Source organism: Chelonia mydas, chromosome 27, assembly GCF_015237465.2.
Source record: "Chelonia mydas isolate rCheMyd1 chromosome 27, rCheMyd1.pri.v2, whole genome shotgun sequence".
NCBI classification, from domain to species: Eukaryota; Metazoa; Chordata; order Testudines; family Cheloniidae; genus Chelonia; species Chelonia mydas.
The window spans coordinates 8,777,625-8,797,167 of record NC_057860.1 but is presented as its reverse complement, the minus strand read 5'-3'; the positions used below and the strand labels follow the sequence as shown (position 1 = coordinate 8,797,167).

Sequence of the window (19,543 nt, the reverse complement as noted above, 5' to 3'; positions counted from 1 at the left end):
TCATGAGTGGTGGGGATTTAGTGAGGTGCTGGAGATGGCTTCTGTGGGGCTGGAGGAGCTGGGGTCTCTGGTGGAGCTTGTGTGACCCTTTGCCTCTCCCCACAGATATCGCCATTGGGGCTCCCTTCGAGGGCCCTGGCAAGGTCTATATCTACCACAGCAGCTCAGGGGGGCTGGTGGCCGAGCCCCGGCAGGTAAAGGCACCTTGCGTGCCCCATGTCCCCCCTAGGGGGCGCTTTGCAAAGGGCGAATTCCATTGGGCAGAGCCAAGTTCTGGCCAGGGAGAGAGCTGTGGGGTGGCCCCACCTGGCACAGTCCCTCCCCGCTCCCCCGCCAGGGAAGCTTCAGCATCAGGAACAGGCTGGAGAATGCTCCCCTCCCTAATCTGTGGGTGGATGATGGCTGTGGGATGGGATGGTCCTAGAAGGGTGGTGGGATGGGGCAAAGGCAGTTGGGATTCCCAGGATGGCCCCAGGGTCCTGCCCCAAACCCCACTGAACTGCTGGCCCGGGGGTGCGGGGTGGTGGTGGTCCTGGAGCGGCCACGGGTGACTCCCTTTCCTCCCCCATCCCCCGCCCTGCAGGTGATCAGCGGGGCAGAGCTGGGCCCGTCCGGCATCCAGACCTTCGGGTACTCCCTGAGTGGGGGGCTGGACGTAGACGGAAATTCCTACCCGGATCTGCTGGTGGGGAGCTTGTCAGAGCAGATAGCTCTGCTCAGGTAAGGGGCTTTGGGGTTGGGACAGGGCATGCCGCCAGGGCAACCTTTCCCCTGCAGGGGTAGGCCGGGGGTGGCTTCTTAGGGGCGGGTGCTGTTCTGAGGCTGGTCTCTGGACCCACAAGTACAGGGGGATTGTGTGGGGCTCAGCATGGGGTGTAGTGTGTGTGGGGCGGGAGGGGGCTCTGGTGGCGTCAGTGAGGATTGAACCGGGGACCTTCAGCGGAGGCACCAGCTGCTGCGCTTGAACAGGAGTCAGAAGCAGATGTAGGTACGGGGTGGGACTGGGGGGGTCTGGGGGTGGCGAAAGAGGGAGACCCAGGGTATTGCACAACTGCCCCCTACAGGCGCCAGTGGGGCGTTCGCCTCCATGGCCCATTGAGCCCTTTGCCAACCATCAGTCCGAATGGGGACGGGGCTGGTGCCCCAAATCCCTCCGTGCTCACGTCACCCAAGCCCCCTGACCAGACAGCGGGCCTCTTTCAGCCACTCCTGTCTTGGGGTGCATTGAAAGCAGGGGAAAGGCTCAATATCCCTCTGCCAGCTCCCTGAGCCGTCTAGCCCTGTACCCCAAGATTTTGGGTCCCCTGAGCCACGGAGGGGCCTTGCGCTGAGAAGGAGCCATGAATGGTGTGATGAGAGAGGAGAATCCCAGCCTCTATATGGGACAGAGACTGCCCTCACCGCCACCCAAAACCCTCCACTGTGCCCCCCCAAAGCCCACCCCCTGCTGGGAGGTGGGAGCACTGGCTGCTGCAGAGCAGGGTGGCGCCGGGCAGCTCCTGGCGCTGGTGGGCAGAGCTGGCGGCGGTTCCTGGTGGGAGGGAGGCTCGGCTGATCTCTTCCCTTTCTCTGCCTGCCCAGAGCTCGACCTGTGATCAACATCTTGAACAAAACCTTCACGGTGAGCCCCAGCCTGGTGGACCCGGCCAAGTGCACCCCAGAGTCCTGGTAAGGGTCCCCCCAAAATCGTCGTCCGTGCCCCCCCTGGTTGGCAGGGCCCCTGAATAGCGCCCCGGGGCTCATGGGGCTAGTTCCGCGTGGGCAAGGAAGAGCCCTGCGGTCCCTGTTCCCGTAGCATCCGCGTGGGCTCTGTGTCTGCGGCCAGAGCGAATGGGACGTGTCTGGGATCCTGCCCCATCCTGCTGTCGCTGACCCCGGCCTCCCCTCTCGCCCCCGCAGCATCCAGGTGCAGATCTGCTTCTCCTACAACCAGAGCGCTGGGGACCCCACGTACAAGGAGCAAATCAGTGAGTGGGCTGGGGCGGGAGGGGGTGGGTGAGTGTACGTGGCCACACACACCTGAGTGAGAAGCAATGGCGGGTGTGCGCTGCAAAGTGACCAGCGGGTGTGCACACGCCCCGTGTGAGCAATGGTGTGCGTGTGCAATGGTGTGGTGGGACAGCAAGATGCATGGGGAAAAGGCGATTGGGGGAGGGGTTCCCAGGATCCAGGGGGCTGCCCCAGCACCACTGAACTGTAGGAACGGGGCGGGGGGCGGGGGTTGCAGCAGCAGTGGGTGTCTCCTGTGTCTCCCTTGCATGCAATGGCGGGTGTGTTCACACAGGAGCACTAGCGTGTGGATGCGTGCAGTGGTGTATATGTGTGTGCACATGTGCAGGTCATGCCGTGGTGTGTGTGTGTGCATGTGTGCAACGGTGAGTGTGTTTGCACGTGGGCACTGGTGTGTGTGTGTGTGTGTGTTCAATGGTGCAGGTGCACGTTTGCGTGCCTGAGTAATGGGTGTGGGTGCGTGTGCACCTGTGCGCACGTGCGCTTGTAATGGTGCACGCACTGGTGTGTGCGTGTGCGATGGGGGGGTGCGGGGGTGCACGTGCACTTGTAATGGTGTGTGTCTGTGCGTGTGCCCGTGTGCAAGGTGAGCATCCGTGTGTGTGCATGGCCAGCGTTTGCCCTGTGTCTCCATGGGGCCTGGCTGCCCTGCTGCGGGCAGGGGGGGGGATCTCTGAGCCCCCTCTCCCCCCCTGCTCTCTCCAGACCTGCTGTACACCCTGGAGGCTGACAAAGACCGGCGCCCGGCCCGGGTGAGGTTTGCCGGGACGCACTCCGCTGTTTACAAGGGCGTCTTCACCATGCCAGCCGCCAAGTGCCATGACCTGCAGCTCCTCCTGCTGGTGAGCAGAGGGCAGCGCAGACCGAGCTTAGCACAGGGCAGCGCGGGGAGGGTGTGAAGTTTTGGCAACAGGTGGGAGACAGCTGAGTACCTGGGGCTAGCTGTCCCCTGGGGCTGGGGCGTGGAGGGGCCTTGCAGGATCTGGAAATAAAGAGCCAAGGGAGGGGAGGGTCTGGCAGCAGAAAAGCCAAGAACCCCCTGTCTAAATCGGGACTCAGCGTGCATGGGGGGGGCCTGGAGGATCCGGCCCCCAGGGAGCCCCAGTCGCTGGGTCTGATCTGCGCCGGCCGGGGCGGGATCGCCATTATTGCCGGCAATGAAACCCGCCGTCCATCCTGCAGGAGAACATCCGGGACAAGCTGCATCCCATCGCTCTGCACATGAACTACTCCCTGGAGGAGAAACCCAGGCACTTCCAGCTGGGGCCCCGCTCCCTCAGCGCCTTCCCCGTCCTGAATGAGGATCAGCCCCGGAAGAACGACACCGAGGTGGGCCGGAGCTGCCGAGCGGCAGGGAAGGGGGGAGCTGGGCTGGTCCGAGGGGAATGGCACCTATGCAGCGCCTGCTTTAAGGGCTTTGAACTTGTTTCCGCTGCAGGGTGTGGGAGGAGGAGGCTTGTGGGGATGGGGTCTGAGCAGGGCAACTGGGCGCCAGGACTCCTGGGTTCCATTCCCGGCTGTGGCACTGGCTCTGTGTGAGTGGGGTCTGAGCAGCGGACTGGGCGCCAGGACTCCTGGGTTCCATTCCTGGCTCTGACACTGGCTCCATGTGAATAGGAGGGAGGCGTCAGCTGCTTGGGTATAACCGACCTGCCCCCAACTCTGAGGTCCTGCCCCTCCGTGGGGAGGTTTCTAACGGAAACATGTTTCCATAATCCACACTAGTGCCGGGGTGTGCCACATCCCTGCGAGCAGCCAGGACAACTACAGGATAACGGCCTACTGCTGCTGCTGGTTGATGGAGTGCCTCCCTCAGCTCAAGCGGCCGAGGCCCCGTGCTTGAATGCTGATGGTCTTGGGGTCTGAGCCCGCCCAGCGGGGTGGGTGGCCCCGTGCTGGTTGGGGGCAGCCCGAGTGAATGACCAATGCCGTTGTCAGATTAACTTCCAGAAAGAATGCGGCCTGGACAACAAATGCAACAGCAACCTGCAGCTGCAATGCGCCTTCGTCAACGAGCAGAACCAGCCGCTGCCCCGGTGAGAGACGGGCGGAGCCTGCCCGGGCACCCTGCCCCCTTCCCGGGCACACGGAGCCCGCTCAAGGCGGGGAGCTGCCTCGGCCTAAACAGCCCCCTGGGGGGAAAGCATCCCTGCCTGGGCCCCGCTGGCTGGCGGGGGGAGGGGGCGGGGGTGCCTCTTTCCTGGTGGGACCCCGAGAAGTTCCCCTCTTGTCGGGGGAGGGCCACCCCCTGCCCATGTGGCTGGGGGGCCGGTGCCCCCGGGCTGAGCCCTGTCCCTTCTCCGGCGCAGGCTGAACGGGACCCAGGTGCTGCAGTACAGCCGGGACGTCCGGAAGTTGCACCTGAGCGTCAACGTCACCAACGCCCCCTCGACGGGCACCGATGGCGAGGACGCCCACGAGGCCCAGCTCAACATCACCGTGCCCCCCGCCCTGCTGCCCTCCTCCGTCCGGCCCGTAAGGAGCCCCCTTCCCCTGCTGCTCTCCCCGCTCACTCCGTGCTGAGAGGGACGCTCCCCCTGCTGCCATGGCATCCGCCCCTCCTCTGTGCCAACCCCTCTCCCCGCTTCCTCCTCTGTGCCTACCCCCCCTCTTCCCCTCCGGCAGCCGCGCCCCACCCAGGAGTGTGCTGGGGGGAGAGAGCTCGGGACTGGGCCCAGCTGGTAGGATGCAAAGTGTGTGTTGTGGGGGATTCACCAGCCGTCCCCCCAGCCCTGCAGGTGGAGGAGCCCTCTGTCTGTCTGTCCGTCCGTCCGAGCCCCAGGTTGGTTTCTGTCCCGGTTTAAAGCCCCTGGGGAGGGCAGGAGGGACGTGGCTTGTGCCCACCGCTGTGAGGTGCCGTGCCCCATCGGGGCTGGCGAGGGGCACCCGGTCGACGTGCAGTGGAGAGAGGGGGCCTGTGCCCCCAACTGGGGCCAGTTAGCATGGGGGTGGGGGGGCAGGCAGCCTGGAGGCCAACACCCTGGGTATGGGCTGGGGGGTGGGATATGGGGCTGGCTTTCCCTTCTCTCCGTGCACTGCTCCCAGGATGGGGTAGGGGGCACCCTCGGGGCTGGCGGGTATCAAGGTCCAGGGTCGGCCCTCTGGCGCGTCCTGCTCCCAGATGGGGCAGCTGCTTCTCAGGTAGACCTGGGCGGCTGGGGGGGGGTGGTGTCCTTTGTGGGCTGCGGGGGTCGGCAGGGCACAGGGATGGGGCAGGAGGCGCTCAGATGGGGAGGTTTCTCTGTGGCGGGGCTGGGCTCAGGGGCTGAGCGGATGGTGACGCCCCCTTCCCCTGACCGCCCCACAGAGCGGCGCCTGCACCTTTGAGAAGACTGTGCTGTGTGACCTGGGAAACCCCTTCAAGAAGAACCAGAGGGTGAGTGGCGTCTGGCCCCCCACACCCCAGCTCAGAGGGCAGAGTCCCGTGGGGGTGGGGCAGGGGGCACCGCCAAGTGGGGCAGCCGGTGGGGCTAGGACAAGAAGCCTGGGGGAGGGCATGGCAGCCTGTGGGCACCGACCGCCTTGGGACTCTTGCAGCGTGGGTGGGGGTGGGTGCCAGGTGTCCACGGCCCCCACGGTGGGTGATCACTGGGCGTTTCAATGAGATCTGAGCTTCCCCCACCCCAGGGGTCTGTGGCAGGAGGGTCGGGGGGGCCCCAGTTTGATTGGTAAAGCCCGTGCCAGGCATGGCCCCACGGGGACCTGGCCTTGCAGCGCTCTGTCCCCTCTGGTGCAGGCAGAGCTGATCATCACCTTTGAAGCCATCGGCATCACCCTGGACACCCGCGAGGTCACAGCTCAGCTCCAGCTCTCCACGTGAGTCCCCTGGAGGGGCGCGGGCGCTGGGGGGTCCATCTGCAAGGGGGAGGGGTGCTGGATGAGTGAGTTAAACCAGCTTGGGAAGCAGCTCAGCTGGCAGGACAGAAAACAGGAAGCAAGGCCAGGCCTTTCCATAGTGAACAATCCACCCCCACACACACCCCTGCAGCACTTTGCCATCAATGCCCAGGGATTGCTTCGCCTGCTGCAGAAAGGCGGCCACCTCTGGGGCGGAACGGGGCAGTTAATTAACAGCGCGTAGCAACGTCACGCAACAGTCTCGGAAAGGAAAGGAAAGCGAATGCTGTAGCCAGCTGACACCCCAGGCCAGGTGGAATGCAACTCCTTGAGTTATGCCGGGACACGGGGCGTCCAGAAGTGCCATGGGGCCCTTAATGAGCACAAGGAGTCAGGACCAACTCTGAAAAATCGCACCTACAGCGCCCCCTATCCCTGTGCTGGGGAATTGGAGTCCGCGCAGAGCGACCCCCTACTGAGCCACCCACACCGTTCCCTGCAGCGCAGCGCCCCTTAGCGCCGCTCTGGGGTCAGCATTGGCTCAGGGCTCAGAGAGCGCCCCCTACGGGCTCTGAGGCTGATGGGGTCTGGCTGAAGAACCTCGTGTGCGTCTGTAGCTCTGCTCCAGGGCAGGGAGCGAGGTGCGAACTGCCCCGTGCTGTTATTTCTGCCCTGTCTCGGCAGGCTGAGTTACCAGGAGGATCTGGAGCCAGTGTGGGCCGAGCTGCAGGTGGACTATACCGTCCAGGCGTCTCTCACCCTGTGCGTATCTCTGGGGCTCGTGCCCCCCTCGGTTCAGCGGGTTCTTGGGTCCCCGAATTCCCGCCCCCGGGAGGCACCTCTGTCTCCAGTGAGAAATGGGTGCAGGGAGTGTGAATTGGGGGTGCTGAGCCCCACATCTCGCCCTGCTCAGAGGCTGGCGCCCCATAAGGAATCTGGGCAGGGGCTGGGGCTGCCTAGAACCGAGAGGCCTAGCCCAGGAGTGTGTTTCCTCTACAGCCATTGATGAAGAGACCCTGCGTACCCCCAGGCATTGCTCCCATCTACCCAGCCTGGGCTGCTCCTGGGTCTAGGCCCTCTATGCCCGGCTTGGACCCACTCAGGGCCCCCCAAGCTCAGCCTGCCACTTCCAGCTCTGAACCTAGTTCGTGTAGACCCCAGCAAATCACCCCTTCCTACGCCCCACGTCCCCTCTCCCAGCAGCAGTCTCCCCCGCCCTGCCCTGTTGACCCAGCTGCTCTCCTCCCTGGCAGGATGTCCCCGCCCCTCCAGACATCCTTCAGCGGGAAGGTGATGGGGGAGTCCGCCATGAAGAGCGAGCTGGATGTGGGGAGCCCGGTCAGCTTCAGTTTCCAGGTACGGAGGCTCCCGATGGGGAAGCGTAGCCGGGGGAGAAGGCGGTGGCCACGTCCCAACTGGGTTTTGCATTGCAGGTGAGCACCAAGGGGGAGTCTCTGGGCTCGCTGGGCACCATCGTCCTGGGCTTCGAGTGGCCCTACGAAATCCACAACGGCAAGTGGCTGCTGTACCCCACGGAGATCCTCGTGAGCGGCAACGAGGGCCAGCACTGCCAGCCACCGGGGGGCGTCATCAATCCCCTCAACCTCACCGTGAGTCAGGCTCGGCGGCCCCTGCTCCCTGCCCGCCGGCGCGCCCTCTCCCTCGCCTTTCGTGCCTCTTCTCTGGCTCGCCCTGCCCTGCCCCGCCTCTCCCCACCCCGCAGCTAAACTTCGCTGCACTGCACCGGCACCCACCGCCCCGCGGGGAGCAGCGCCATCCCAAAGCGCCGGTGGGCAGCAGCTGAAGGCATGGCCTGCAGCCAACACCGCCCTGGAGGCTCTGCCCTGGAGACCTCCTGCGGAGGGAGTCAGGCCAATGGTTCCTGTGTCCTCTGCCCCAGAGAGGTGGGGGGCCAGGTAGTTGGACTCTGAGCCTTGGTGAGGGGTCGCCAACCCGTGCGCCCTCTGCCCTGCTTTGCGTCCTCAGGTGCGGGAGCGTGCTCAGCCCTCCATGAGGTGCAGACCCTGGAGGCGTGTAACCGACTCCCTTCCTTTCCAGCTCCTCTCCAGCTCCGCCCGGCAGAAGCGCGACCTGGAGACGGCGCTGCAGGCCGAGCCCCCCGTCATCCTCGCCGCCTCCAAGAAAGCCAAGTCGGAAACGTTGCTGGTGAGTGCTGGTCTCGTGGCAGCTTCAGCCCGGCCCCGGAGGAGAGCTGGGGTCCCTGGTAGTGTCTCACTATTCACACACCCAGCGCAATCCATAGCCTGTCCTTCACGGACCCCAACTCCAGAGACAATGACTGTGGGATAGACCCCAGCTCCGCCTGCTCCAGAAGCCCAAGAGCTCAGGGGGAATCTCCGCTAGCTGGTGGCAGTGTGAGACCTATGACACGTGGTTGAGTAGTTCTGATTGTGCCCACTAGAGGGCAGTTGTCTCCCACAGCCGGTTGCCTGGGTTACAATGGTGTGGTGTCAAAGAGTGTCAGCTGATCAGGCCTGTAACTGATCGATATTCTGCACATGGTGTTGGGGGCGTAACCATCCAGCACTGATTCATTTCAGAAGCTCCCCCCCCGCACCCCGACTTCTCTTCACAAGCTCCTAGCCCAGCCTGGAATGGGCGTTACTGTCTGGGCGAGCTGCTCTGACACAGAGACGCTTCCCCTTGGGAAGACCCTCCTATGTACATCCGCCTGGACCCGCCCACTAACACGCCGGCTTCTTTTGTTTCCCGCCCCCAGAGCTGCTCTAAGGGGTCGTCTCGCTGCATCTGGTTCCAGTGCCCCATCCGGGACTCCAGGCACACGACAACCGTCAGCGTCCGAGCGCGGGTGTGGAACAGCACCTTCATTGAGGTCAGCCCCAAACTGCCCACGGTCCCCTACCGCTCTGGGAGGGCGGATTTTATCAATGGGGGGGGGGGAAATCGGTGATGAGATATTTAAAATTCACGAAAGACGGATTCACGCTAAGCACAATTAGTCGGCGGAACTCATGGCCACAAGATAAAATTGGAGCCAGGAACTTAGCAAAATTACAAGAGGGCTCGGCCATTTATATGGGTAGCAGGAGTATCCCTGTAAACGCTAACAAACTCAGGTTTAAGCTAATCTTGCACTATCAGGATGAGAGCAGGGTCGCCCGGGCAGATTGCTCCACATCAGCCCGCTGCAGGGGTTTCTTGCACCTTCCCTGGAGGCAGCTGGTGCTGGCTGCTGTCAGAGATGGGGTACTGGGATGGATGATTGGTCCGGCACTGCCGGGGTCCCTGTGGTGCCAAGCCCCTCTAGGCCACTGGCTGGAATATGATGGAGGGAAGGCAGTGACCAGACACTGCATGCAATGAGTTGGGAGGTCTCAACTGGGTTCCTAGCGGCAATGGCCACCCCTCCATCCCGTACTCCAGCTGGCATCGCTCGTCCCCATTCCCAGCAATCTCTGCAGCGGGGCCGAGGGCAGAATGAGCCAGAGGGCCTAGCTTGCCTCTCGCCTGGGGTTGGCCCCTGGGGGAAGCTTGGTCAGGCAGTATCTGCTCCAAGGACGACGCTGGGCCTGCAGGGCCGTCGGGGTTCATCAGCACCAAGGTGGGGGAGAAGGATGGGGGGGGGGGGGGGGGGGCTGTGTTAAAGTGGAGATACACTCCTGGCCTAGTTTACAAGCCGCCCCATTTCACGCTCCCTACCCTCGTCCCCCCACCCCGGCCTCCACAGGAGTTCAGCGACTTTGACCGTGTCAAGGTGGATGGGCTGGCGACGCTGTTCCTCAAGACAAACGTTCCCACCATCAACATGAAGAACCAGACGGTGCGGGTGAGTGAGCCCGGATTGCTTCCTTCTCTGGGTGCAGGGCGTGTGTTTGCCTGCTCTTGCCTTCAGCGCCTCCAGCTGGAAGTGGCTGGAACTGGAGTAGCTGGGAGTTCCCCCCCCTGCCCATAGCCAGTGCTTCTACACCATCCCCGACAGCGCCTCCTGCTGGAAGTGGCTGGAACTGGAGTAGCTGGGAGTTCTCCCCCCCAGCCCATAGCCAGTGCTTCTACACCATCCCCGACAGCGCCTCCTGCTGGAAGTGGCTGGAACTGGAGTAGCTGGGAGTTCCCCAGCCCCCATCGCCAGCTCTCTGGCACCACCCCCGACAGCGCCTCCTGCTGGGAGAGGCTGGGACGACAATAGCCAGGAGCTCCCCCCCCCCCCCCAGCCAGGTGCACAGTTGTGCAGCTGCCGTCCCATCCTGTCTGTTCATTGCGTTTGGCTCCCAGTTCTTCGTGGACATCGACTCGGAGCTGGTCGAGGAGCAGCCGGTGGAGATCGAGCTGTGGCTGGTGCTGGTGGCGGTAGGGGCAGGGCTGCTGCTGCTGGGGCTGATCATCCTGCTGCTGTGGAAGGTGAGAGGGGCTGCTGTTCCCTTCGGAGCGCAGGGCGGGGGGTGAGGGATTCCTGCTCTCCGTCTAGGCTGATACAGGAGCCGCTGGGAGTGAGTGACGGAGCTGTGGGAACAGCGCTGAGGCCTGGCATGCTCAAGACACCGGTGGACCATGAGCCCTGCAACCCGGTGACCGCATCCGTAACGCATTCCGAGGTCCCCAATTTCAGCAGCGCGAGGGCCCTTTAGAAAGCTGCTTCTCGAGAGATTCTCAGCCTAGAGAGGTTCAGGCTAGGCTGGCGACCCCGCAGTCTTTCATCGTGAAGGGTCCCGGAGTCCTTTGCAGACGACACACAGAGATCTCTTCGCCCGCCGCTGAGATGCAGCCACCTCTGGGGTGGATCGTGGCCACTGTTTAGCAGCACACAACTAGACTGTCAGACAGGATGCAGAAGAGCATCAGAAGGGGATTTAGGGAGACTGACTGTATTTAATGCCCCACTTATATGAAGCATCGGGGAATGATTGGCAGTCGGGAGCCTCTGCTTTATGCCAGGGCGTGGCTCGGTGAGAACAGTGCCCCCTATTGAATCACTAGCATCACTCCCTGCAGCAGCATCTGAGCTGTTCCTTGGAGCTCTCCGTTCCACCCCTGCTTAACTTGACTGGGTTCTAGCAAATTGGGATAAACTGCCATTTTTGGGAGTGGGGCTGAGGAAGTTTTGGGCTTCTCTCAACCCCTGCTGTCTCTGGGGCTTGTCCAGCGTGTGTTCGGAGCAGGGAATGCCGCGAGCCTCCCCTGGGCCCAGTTGAGCTGTGTGAATACCCCCGTGGGATTGCACGTCTGGTGTTCCGGCTGTATTGTTTAAATACAGTTCAGCTTTGGAAAGCGACTTCTCCTCTCTCGGGGATCACGGCTGACGGCTTTGCAAGATAGCAGCCCTGATACTGGGCGGCATAGAGGAGCTGGAAACCCCAGAGATCACCCCAGCTTGGGGAATCCCCCAACACTGCTGCCCTGCGCTCTTCCCAGCACTAGAATATGCTAGGTACGTGCTCCAGAGATGGTTGGGGTGTGGCCGCATTGCTCTGAGCTCCAGCTGTTCTCGGCTGCACGACGGTCCCTTGGGGTGTAAATTAGAGCAGTCCCATGGCCTGCTCTACCTTATCCCACCAGCCCCAGAATCCTGGAGGTTAAAAGGTGGTGTAAAGCCACCTTTGCCTCCACTCCCACCCCACTGGGCTGCTCCAAATTCTGGAGGGGGCCCTGGGGAAGACTCCTCCTAACCCTGCAAGTGCCACCTGGGGATCTGAGAGTTAAGCTGGTTTTTTCCCCCCTTCAATTGCACAGTAGGAACTTAATTGATGATGCATGATTCGGAATAGAATCCGGATTGCTGCTTCCACTCCACTAGGCTAGCGGGAGCGAACGGGTATTTCAGGCATCACGGGGGAGCAGATCAGGTGAGTCAGAAGGGGCCGTCTCTCAGAGCAGAGTTCAGTTGAGCTTGTTCAATGGGAAGCCGGAATGACCCAGCTGATTAGGAAGTACGTCCATATCCCCAACCCGCCTTCCCGATCCGGCCCTGCTACGCAGGGTTCCCAAAGCCCTTTATCAATCGATACACACAAGAGATCAGCCCGTCTGCCACTGAGAAGCAGCCAACTGTGGGCTGGAGCCTTTCCTCCCAAGGGATTCCCCGCCACCCATTGCCCCTGACCGGTGTCACCTGCTTCCTCGTAGTGCGGCTTCTTCCGGAGGGCGAGCACCCGCGCCATGTACGAGGCCAAGGGCCAGAAGGCGGAGATGAAGATCCAGCCGTCTGAAACGGAGCGGCTGACTGATGACTACTAGCTCGGGGCTGCCCCTTTGCCCTGAGAGCCCACTCCATCCTCTTGGTAATGAACGGGGGGCGGGGCAACACACAAAGGGGCGGGGCCTATGGGATATTGACTTCTCACTTCCTCCCTGTCTCTGTCATGCCTTCTCCTATTAATCCTTTCCCTGTCTGGGCTGCATCTCTCCGTTGAGGGGCCCACTGAGTTTCCACTGAGTCTCTGTGTGTGGTCTGGTCTGATACCCTCGCAGCCAGGGAACAAATCATCGGACTGCACTTTCGCTGGCATGCCCCTAACCCTAATCCCCCTCTGCTTTTCCCTGGCTCCCCTCCACCTGCCGCTGAACTCTGCACAGGCTCCAGGGGGGCTCAGAGTGTGTGTGTGTGTGTGTGGTTGTGTGTGTGTATCCGCTGTTCCACTCGGTTGGCTCCAACCCACGTTTGCGATTGTCTCGCTCTTTGCTAGCTCGGGATCTGCCCCGAGGTCCCTGCCGTAAAAGCCCCGATGATGCAAAAGAGGAGTACCTGGGGAGGGTACAGCACCAAACCTCGGGGTGGGGGGGAGGAGGGAGAGGGTGCTGCACATTTGTGGCACCCCGTGACCATTTGCACGCGTTGCCCGGCTGGATTAAAAGGGCATCGCCACCCTCGTGCCTGACGCGTCACTATCCCTCACCTGTGTGGTGGCGCGGGCTGAGCCTTGTGCGTGGGACAGCTGCACCAGTGGGCAGAGTCAGAAGAAACCCGAATCGAGAGAAGGGTAGAACAGGGGCCCAGGATGCTGCTGTGACACTAGGGGGCGCTGATGCTGAATGAGGGAGTCGGGATCTTCCCACGAAGGACCAAACCGCCGCTGACTGCCCAGGGGATAGAACTGCAGACGGGAAGGAGAACCAGCAATTCCAGGCACGCCGTCCAGCTGTGGTTGTCTGTCCAACTGTGCTGCCGTTTAACTAACGCTAATGTCTGTCTCCCCCTTTCCAGCGTCACTGACCAAATGTTTCTCAGAGCAGCCTCTGGATTCTGTTGTCTCCCCTGCCGGGGAAAGAGTCAAAGTCTGTCTGTCTCTCTTTTCTCGTTTGCTCTTGTTCCTTTTGTTGTTGTTGTTTCTATTTTTCTGATCTTTTTCTTTCTCTCTTTTCTTTGGTCTTTTTCTCCCTTTCATCTCTCTGATTTTGCGCTCATTTTTCTTTCTGATCTCGCGTGCTCTCTCTGATTTCCTTCTGATGTTTCTCTGATTTCTGTCCCTGATTTCTCTTTCTCGTTCTGATTTCTCTCTCCCGCTCTGATTTCTTTCTCTGGCCATTGAAGTTTGATGTTAACCTCCATCCCCTTCCTCTCCCCTCTGCGCAGTGTGACTTCTTCAAGCGGACCCGCTATTACCGGATCATGCCCAAGTACCACGCGGTGCGGATCCGCCAGGAGGAGCGCTACCGGCCTGCTGACGGCTTCCTGCCCCGGAAGCACAAGAAACACTGGGTAACAAATTGGCAGGAGTCGGAGAAGTACTACTGACCCCTCCCTCCCCCTCCCGCCACCCTGTCTGCTCGGCTTGCCCCGTGACCACGTCGCTGCTCTGCGTAACTAGCCCAGGGACCAGCCCCCTGTCAGCGAAGGACATGTTATTTATCCTAAGTTATACCGCATAGAACGGCAACCCCAAAGCTTTCTCGAGGGGCCTGGGAGCAGCCGTGCAACACGAGACCCAGCAGTGGGAACACGAGGGGCTTTTTGTTTTGCACAAATGGATTATTTCACACATATAGACACATTCTTCTGCCTGGGCATCATTGCTGCGTGTGCGGCCTGGGCCCCAGCCCTCACCCCGCCCCCAGCTCTCTCGCTCTCTGTCACGCTCGCGTGTACTGCAAAGTGCCTCCTTACGCACAGACAGCGTGTGGTCTCGCACAGCCCCTCGGCATCTCGGCCGTGCACTTGTGCACAGACGGTTGGGTCTTACCCGATGCTCTTGGGTGCACAGAGCATTGCTTTGCCTGCCCTTTACACGCACGCACGCGGAGATGATCTCTCGTGCAATCAAGTCCCCGCACACGCTTGGAAGCTTACAGCATTTTGGTGTGGGTTGTGTCAAGACCCCGAGACGCCCACGAACCACATGACACCCCCACCACTGTCCCATGCTTGCCCACAGCTGACTAGTGCACGGAGCACGCTCCTCCTCCGGGATCCGTCTGCACGCACGGCCCCTCGTGCACAGACTCACTTGCACCGATTCACTCGGGTGGCGGTGAATGCAGCACACAGACACTCGCCCTGACCCGTGCGGTCTTTGATGGACGTTCAGGGTCGCTGCTTCTCCCCGGCACCCGCCAACGCCCGCACTCAGCCGCCGGCACTGGCCCTGGCGTTCTGCACCCAGACTGAAGAGGGGAAGCAGCTCCCATACTCGGAACCCCCTGATCCTGTAGGGGGGTGAGCCAAGGCAACACCCTTCAGCCTCATCACAGCCCCCTCCATGCGCCACACTGGATGTTTTGCCACTGGAATTTCTTATGTGAGAGCTACTGGTACCTTTCCCTGCTTGTCCCCTGGACGTTCTTTGTTTGGGGCGGAGAGCAGCTGTTCTCTGATTGTTACTGGGGTACAGCCCATGGAGAGCCATGCTTTTGGTTTGGGAAGGGTGGACGTTGTGGGGGGAGGCAAGGGCAGGCTTTGTCATCCCCGCGGGATGGTCCCTCCCCATCGACTTGCAAGCAGCAGGTCTCGGCTCCCCTCCAAGGATGGGACAGGTAAGGGCTCTTTTCAGCCGAGGCTTTGCTATGTAACCAGCCGGATGCAGGGGTCAAACGCTGCCCGATCTTTATTGACTCCTCTGAAGGAACAGACTCTGGGCCCTGTGCGCCCCAACTCCCTCCCCCCGCAAGGCTGCAGGCTGGGATCTTGCTTTGAGCCTTAAACTGCAGGGGCTGATTTGAGGCTACTGCAGCCTTGATCCCTGTGTGGCGTTATGCCCCACCTGCTGACACCCCCCCGCCCTCCCCCCCCGTTAGCTCTGCTGGAGCCAATGCAACTAGAGAAAAGTCTGCTCTGTGTCCTGCTCAATCTGCCCTTGCCTAGGGAGGTGCTGCTAAGTCGGGGGAACCTCATGGCTCTTTGTAGCTGCAGCACCAGCTTCCTCCCCTTCATGGTCCCCACTTTCTGGTGGCTGGATCTGCTTAAGCCTAGAGCCGGTGGTCCCCTCTCCAGCTACTCCTAGGGAGTAGCACAGGGCTTGACCCCAGGGGTCCTGCAACAGGAAAGGCCTGGCAGGGGATGTTTTCACAGAGTTACCGCTGATCCTGCCCCAGTCAGCACTCTGCCCCCACGTGGCCCCCTCAGCTTGCTGCAGGCATCACCGGGCCTCCCTTTCCCATCCCAACCGTGCAGCTGAGTTTTCATGCTCCGTCGGCTGGAAGGATCCATGGGCATGAAACGTTCTGTTCCCAGCACTCCCTAGCCGCTGGGCACGTTCCGCTTGTGCGCTCTTGCTAGGGGGCGTTCTTGCAGGCATCACACAATGCTTTAATTGGGAGGTGTCACCCTGGTTTACAATAAAGGAACCTGCAAGAATGAGAGTTTCCTACGCTGACCACTCTCTGACACTCCCTCTGTGCCCTCGGCTGGGGGTATTAAATTATTAAGCGTGTATTTGGGGTTTTTTTGCTGTTGATCACTGGAGTTCGTTTCTTTTATGGTACTGGAGGGCTGGAGTCACTGCGCCTTGATGTGAATATGCTTGAGCGGTTATGATGGTGTCAAATAAAAATTGTTCCTTGATTTGTAACATGCAGTTTCCTACAGTCCACCTTCCACCCCCCCGCCCCCAGGGTTAAACCCCAGATGCACACTCCGGGTATTCACCATACATAGCACTTTTCATCAGTAGATCTCAAAGTGCTTTACAAAGGTGGTCAGTTTCATTACCCCATTTTACAGAGAGGGAAGGTGAGTTGCTAGGAGCAGGGCTGGGACTAGAACCCACCACTCCTAGGTCCTCCCTATTAGGCCATCCTGCCCATCCCTACCAAGCACCTTCTGGACTATAAATGGAGCTTCAGGTTGGGGGTAGGAGGTCTCAGGACACCAGGCCTGATACTTCTCTCTTCTGCCAGCACAAAGCCAGAGCAACGGTGTCTAATTTACAGCCTCTTTTGGACCTGGGTTCTAGGCCAGGGCCTACATGGTAACACTGGGCAGCAAAGGTGGGTTGTTGATTAGCCTGGGAACCAGGGTCCGTTAGCGGCCAGCTGCCTCAATAAGGAATCCTCCTTTGGATTCGTTACAGCCAAATTGTGGAAGACACTTCACCAGCATCCTGGGGAACAGAACCTGGCCCGCTGGGTGCTGACATTAACCCATTTGCAAACTGCAACACCTAGAAAAGAAAGATGCATTTTTTTTAAGCATGGTGCAGTGGGGACTGGGCTGCAGGAGGGGGGAAATCTAACTAATAATCTGTGTTTGTACAGCGCCTAGCACACAGGGGTCCTGGTCTGGGACGGGGGCTGTTAGGTGCTGTCCCAATACCAATGATGATAATCTGGGTTTGACCTCGGGAGAATCTCGGCAGGAGCGGTCATATTTTCTTTGGCCGCCAGATGTCGCTGCGGTAGTGAGATTTGGAAACCCCACGAGGAGCGGCAGCTGTGGAAGGTTATTGCCCCAGTCAGGGCAGTGATGTTGTGGGGTGAGGTAGATTGGCCAAGAAGACATGAGAACGGCAGTGCTGGGTCAGGCCCAGGGTCCAGCTAGCCCAGTATCCTGTCTGCCAACAGTGGCCGGCACCACATGCTTCAGAGGGAACGAAGAGACCAGACAACCACCCAGTGATCCATCCCCTGTCGTCCATTCCCGGCTTCTGGCAAAGAGAGGCTAGAGACGCCCAGACCATGGGGTTGCATCCCTGACCATCTTGGCTGATAGCCAGGAGTGGACCTGTCTTTCAGGAACTTCTCTAGCTCTTCTTTGAATCTGGTTATAGTTTTGTCCTTCCTAACAGCACCTGGCAATGAGTTCCACAGGTTAACTGCCTTGCGCAAAGAAATTCTTCTCTGGGCTTGTTTAAAACCTGCTGCCTATTCATTTCTTTGGGTGACCCCTGGTTCTTGCATTATGTGAAGGAGCAAGTAACACTTTCTCCATGCCATTCATGATTTCATTCCTTCAGAACTCGCGGGTGAATACCATCTGGTCCTGGTGACTTATTACTGTTTAATGTATCAATTTATTCTAAAACCTTCTCTATTGACACCTCAATCTGGGACAGGTCCTCAGATTTGTCACCTAAAAAGAATGGCTCAGGTGCGGGAATTTCCCTCACATCTCCTGCAGTGAAGACCGATGCAAAGAACGCATTTAGCTTCTCCGCAATGGCCTTGTCTTCCTTGAGTGCTTCTTAAGCACCTCGATCATCCAGTGGCCCCCCCTGATTGTTTGGAAGGCTTCCTGCTTCTGATGTATTGGTGGGGGAGGAGCGGTGTTAGGGGGCTTATTCCTTCACCCACTTACTTCCCTGGTCCTTCTCCCATGAACAGAGAGCAACAATACCCGAAGTCCAAAGGTGCAAACAATTCGATGTTTATTGAGGTGAACTTCCAGCAAGCATGATTCCAGTTTCCTTCCTTAGTGTCCCCCTTCCCAGCTCTGACACCACAGAGCCTTACACCTGTGTCCCTGTTCCCATTCCAGCCCTTAGCCAAACATGATTCCAATTTCCTTACCCCCTTTCCCATTTCCCCCTTTAGCCAAACATGATTCCAATTTCCCCACCCCCATTCCCTGTTCCCATTTCCCCTCCCCACACCCACCCCCTCACTTCCTGATTGACTGCAGACTATATAGTAAAACTTGAGTTCGGCTTAGCAATACCTTATCATTTTCCTGAATCATTTTCCTGAAATTTAACTAACCAATCCTAACATATTGTAACATGACTATGTAACCAATTATATCCCACCACCTTAATTAGTTTACACCCAGCAAAATTAATTATACAGCAGACAGGAACAATCACAGAACCAGACAGAGATTATACAGACAAACAATAGCAAAGTGGGAACTATAATGACAAAACAATACAGAAGTGAGGATTTCACATCCCAGCTATTGATAAGTGAGTTCTTGCCAGACAGGATGCTATCAAACTAAGTTTCCTTTTACATCTTCTAGGCACTTCCCTTTCTCTGGAGGTGATAGGCACTATCAGGACAGGATTGTATCCTAACAGCTCAATAGCACCTTCTTTCAATGTGACTAGTTTGGAATGTGAGGCTGTGACCGGTCGCTTCCCAGCTTATGGCTGCCTCTGTTGCTTAGCCAAGGGCCTTAGCCTAAGAACAGGGCCTCAGACTGTCACAGTAAGAGAAGGACCTTACACCAGCAGACAGTGATTTTGATTCTTTCTTTTATACCTCTATAACTAGCCAAGTGACAAGAATATACCTAAATTCTTAAAGTACAGGCCTTTGCAGACAGGCCTGAATATCTATATCCTAACAAGCGGTTTCTTGAGCTTGGTCTCTGGGCTCTGATGAGTGAGGTCCGGATTCTCAAAGAGATCTAGGTGTCTAACTCGAATTGATTTCAGTGGGAGTTAGGCATCTAAATACCTTCATGGTTGTGGGCCTGCTGGGTTGGAGGGAGAATGGGTGGGTCACGGAGCGGAGCGCAGCCCCTGCTACCACAGGGGTTGATAAATCAGTCTCAAGTTTCAAACATTTACATTGTTGAACCCCCGCGCTGTTGGGAGGCTGCTCCGGAGCTGCCCTCCTCTGGGGGTTAGAAACCTTTTCCTTTGCAGCATCAATTTACTCCTGGGGAGTTTATCCCCATTTGTTCTTGAGCCTACATTGTCCTTACGCTTCATTGGGGCCACCTCGTGTAGGTCCAGAGAGCGCTCGTCTCCCGGCTCAGCCTTCGCTGGGCTGGACAAGCCGAGTTCCTTTAACTTCATGCGGTGAGCTCAGCTCTGCCGTCTCCCCGATTGAGCTAGCAGCCCTGATTCAGACTGAATTCCTCTGTCTTGAACACGCAGGACCAGAATTGGTCGTGATGGTCCGGGGCCTACCAGGGCCTTGCCCAAGGGCATTAGTGCTTTGAGGGGGTGGCGAGCAGGGAAGGGAGTTAAATTAGGTTGGGCTGGGCAGCAGGGCCCTGGTCAGGAAGGGGTTAAGGGAATGTGGGGGTCTAGGGTGGGCTGTAGGGCCCTGGCCAGGAAGGGGTTAAGGGGATGGGGGGTTTTGGGGGGAGCTGTAGGGCCCTAGTCAGGGAGGGGTTAAGGGGATGGGGGAGGCCTAGGGTGGGCTGTAGGGCCCTGGTCAGGGAGGGGTTAAGGGGATGGCGGGGGGGATCTATGGGGGGGCCGCAGGGCCCTGGCCAGGAAGGGGTTAAGGGGATGGCGGGGGGGGGTCTAGGGGGGCCGCAGGGCCCTGGCCAGGAAGGGGTTAAGGGGATGGCGGGGGGGGTCTAGGGGGGCCGCAGGGCCCTGGCCAGGAAGGGGTT

The 19,543-nt window shown here is 59.5% G+C and overlaps 1 protein-coding gene across 2 annotated transcripts in view; it reads left to right on the top strand.

Annotated features, from left to right (window-relative positions):
* The window catches only part of ITGA3 (integrin subunit alpha 3), a 42,764-nt gene extending 26,937 nt beyond the window's left edge, over positions 1 to 15,827 (top strand). The window contains exons 8-26 of one of the 2 annotated variants that reach the window (XM_037886660.2): positions 106 to 194; positions 584 to 720; positions 1,582 to 1,668; positions 1,900 to 1,967; positions 2,716 to 2,852; positions 3,193 to 3,339; positions 3,949 to 4,046; positions 4,320 to 4,485; positions 5,318 to 5,386; positions 5,747 to 5,826; positions 6,532 to 6,609; positions 7,101 to 7,203; positions 7,281 to 7,457; positions 7,906 to 8,013; positions 8,588 to 8,701; positions 9,557 to 9,655; positions 10,102 to 10,227; positions 11,950 to 12,104; positions 13,397 to 13,538. In XM_037886660.2, coding sequence (XP_037742588.1) covers positions 106 to 194; positions 584 to 720; positions 1,582 to 1,668; positions 1,900 to 1,967; positions 2,716 to 2,852; positions 3,193 to 3,339; positions 3,949 to 4,046; positions 4,320 to 4,485; positions 5,318 to 5,386; positions 5,747 to 5,826; positions 6,532 to 6,609; positions 7,101 to 7,203; positions 7,281 to 7,457; positions 7,906 to 8,013; positions 8,588 to 8,701; positions 9,557 to 9,655; positions 10,102 to 10,227; positions 11,950 to 12,060 — 1,994 coding nt within the window. In that variant the 3' untranslated portion in view covers positions 12,061 to 12,104; positions 13,397 to 13,538. Of the gene's footprint in view, positions 1 to 105; positions 195 to 583; positions 721 to 1,581; positions 1,669 to 1,899; positions 1,968 to 2,715; positions 2,853 to 3,192; positions 3,340 to 3,948; positions 4,047 to 4,319; positions 4,486 to 5,317; positions 5,387 to 5,746; positions 5,827 to 6,531; positions 6,610 to 7,100; positions 7,204 to 7,280; positions 7,458 to 7,905; positions 8,014 to 8,587; positions 8,702 to 9,556; positions 9,656 to 10,101; positions 10,228 to 11,949; positions 12,105 to 13,396 lie in introns of both variants that reach the window. The other variant, XM_043536659.1, reaches the window with a different exon arrangement.
* Positions 15,828 to 19,543: the final 3,716 nt, after the last annotated feature.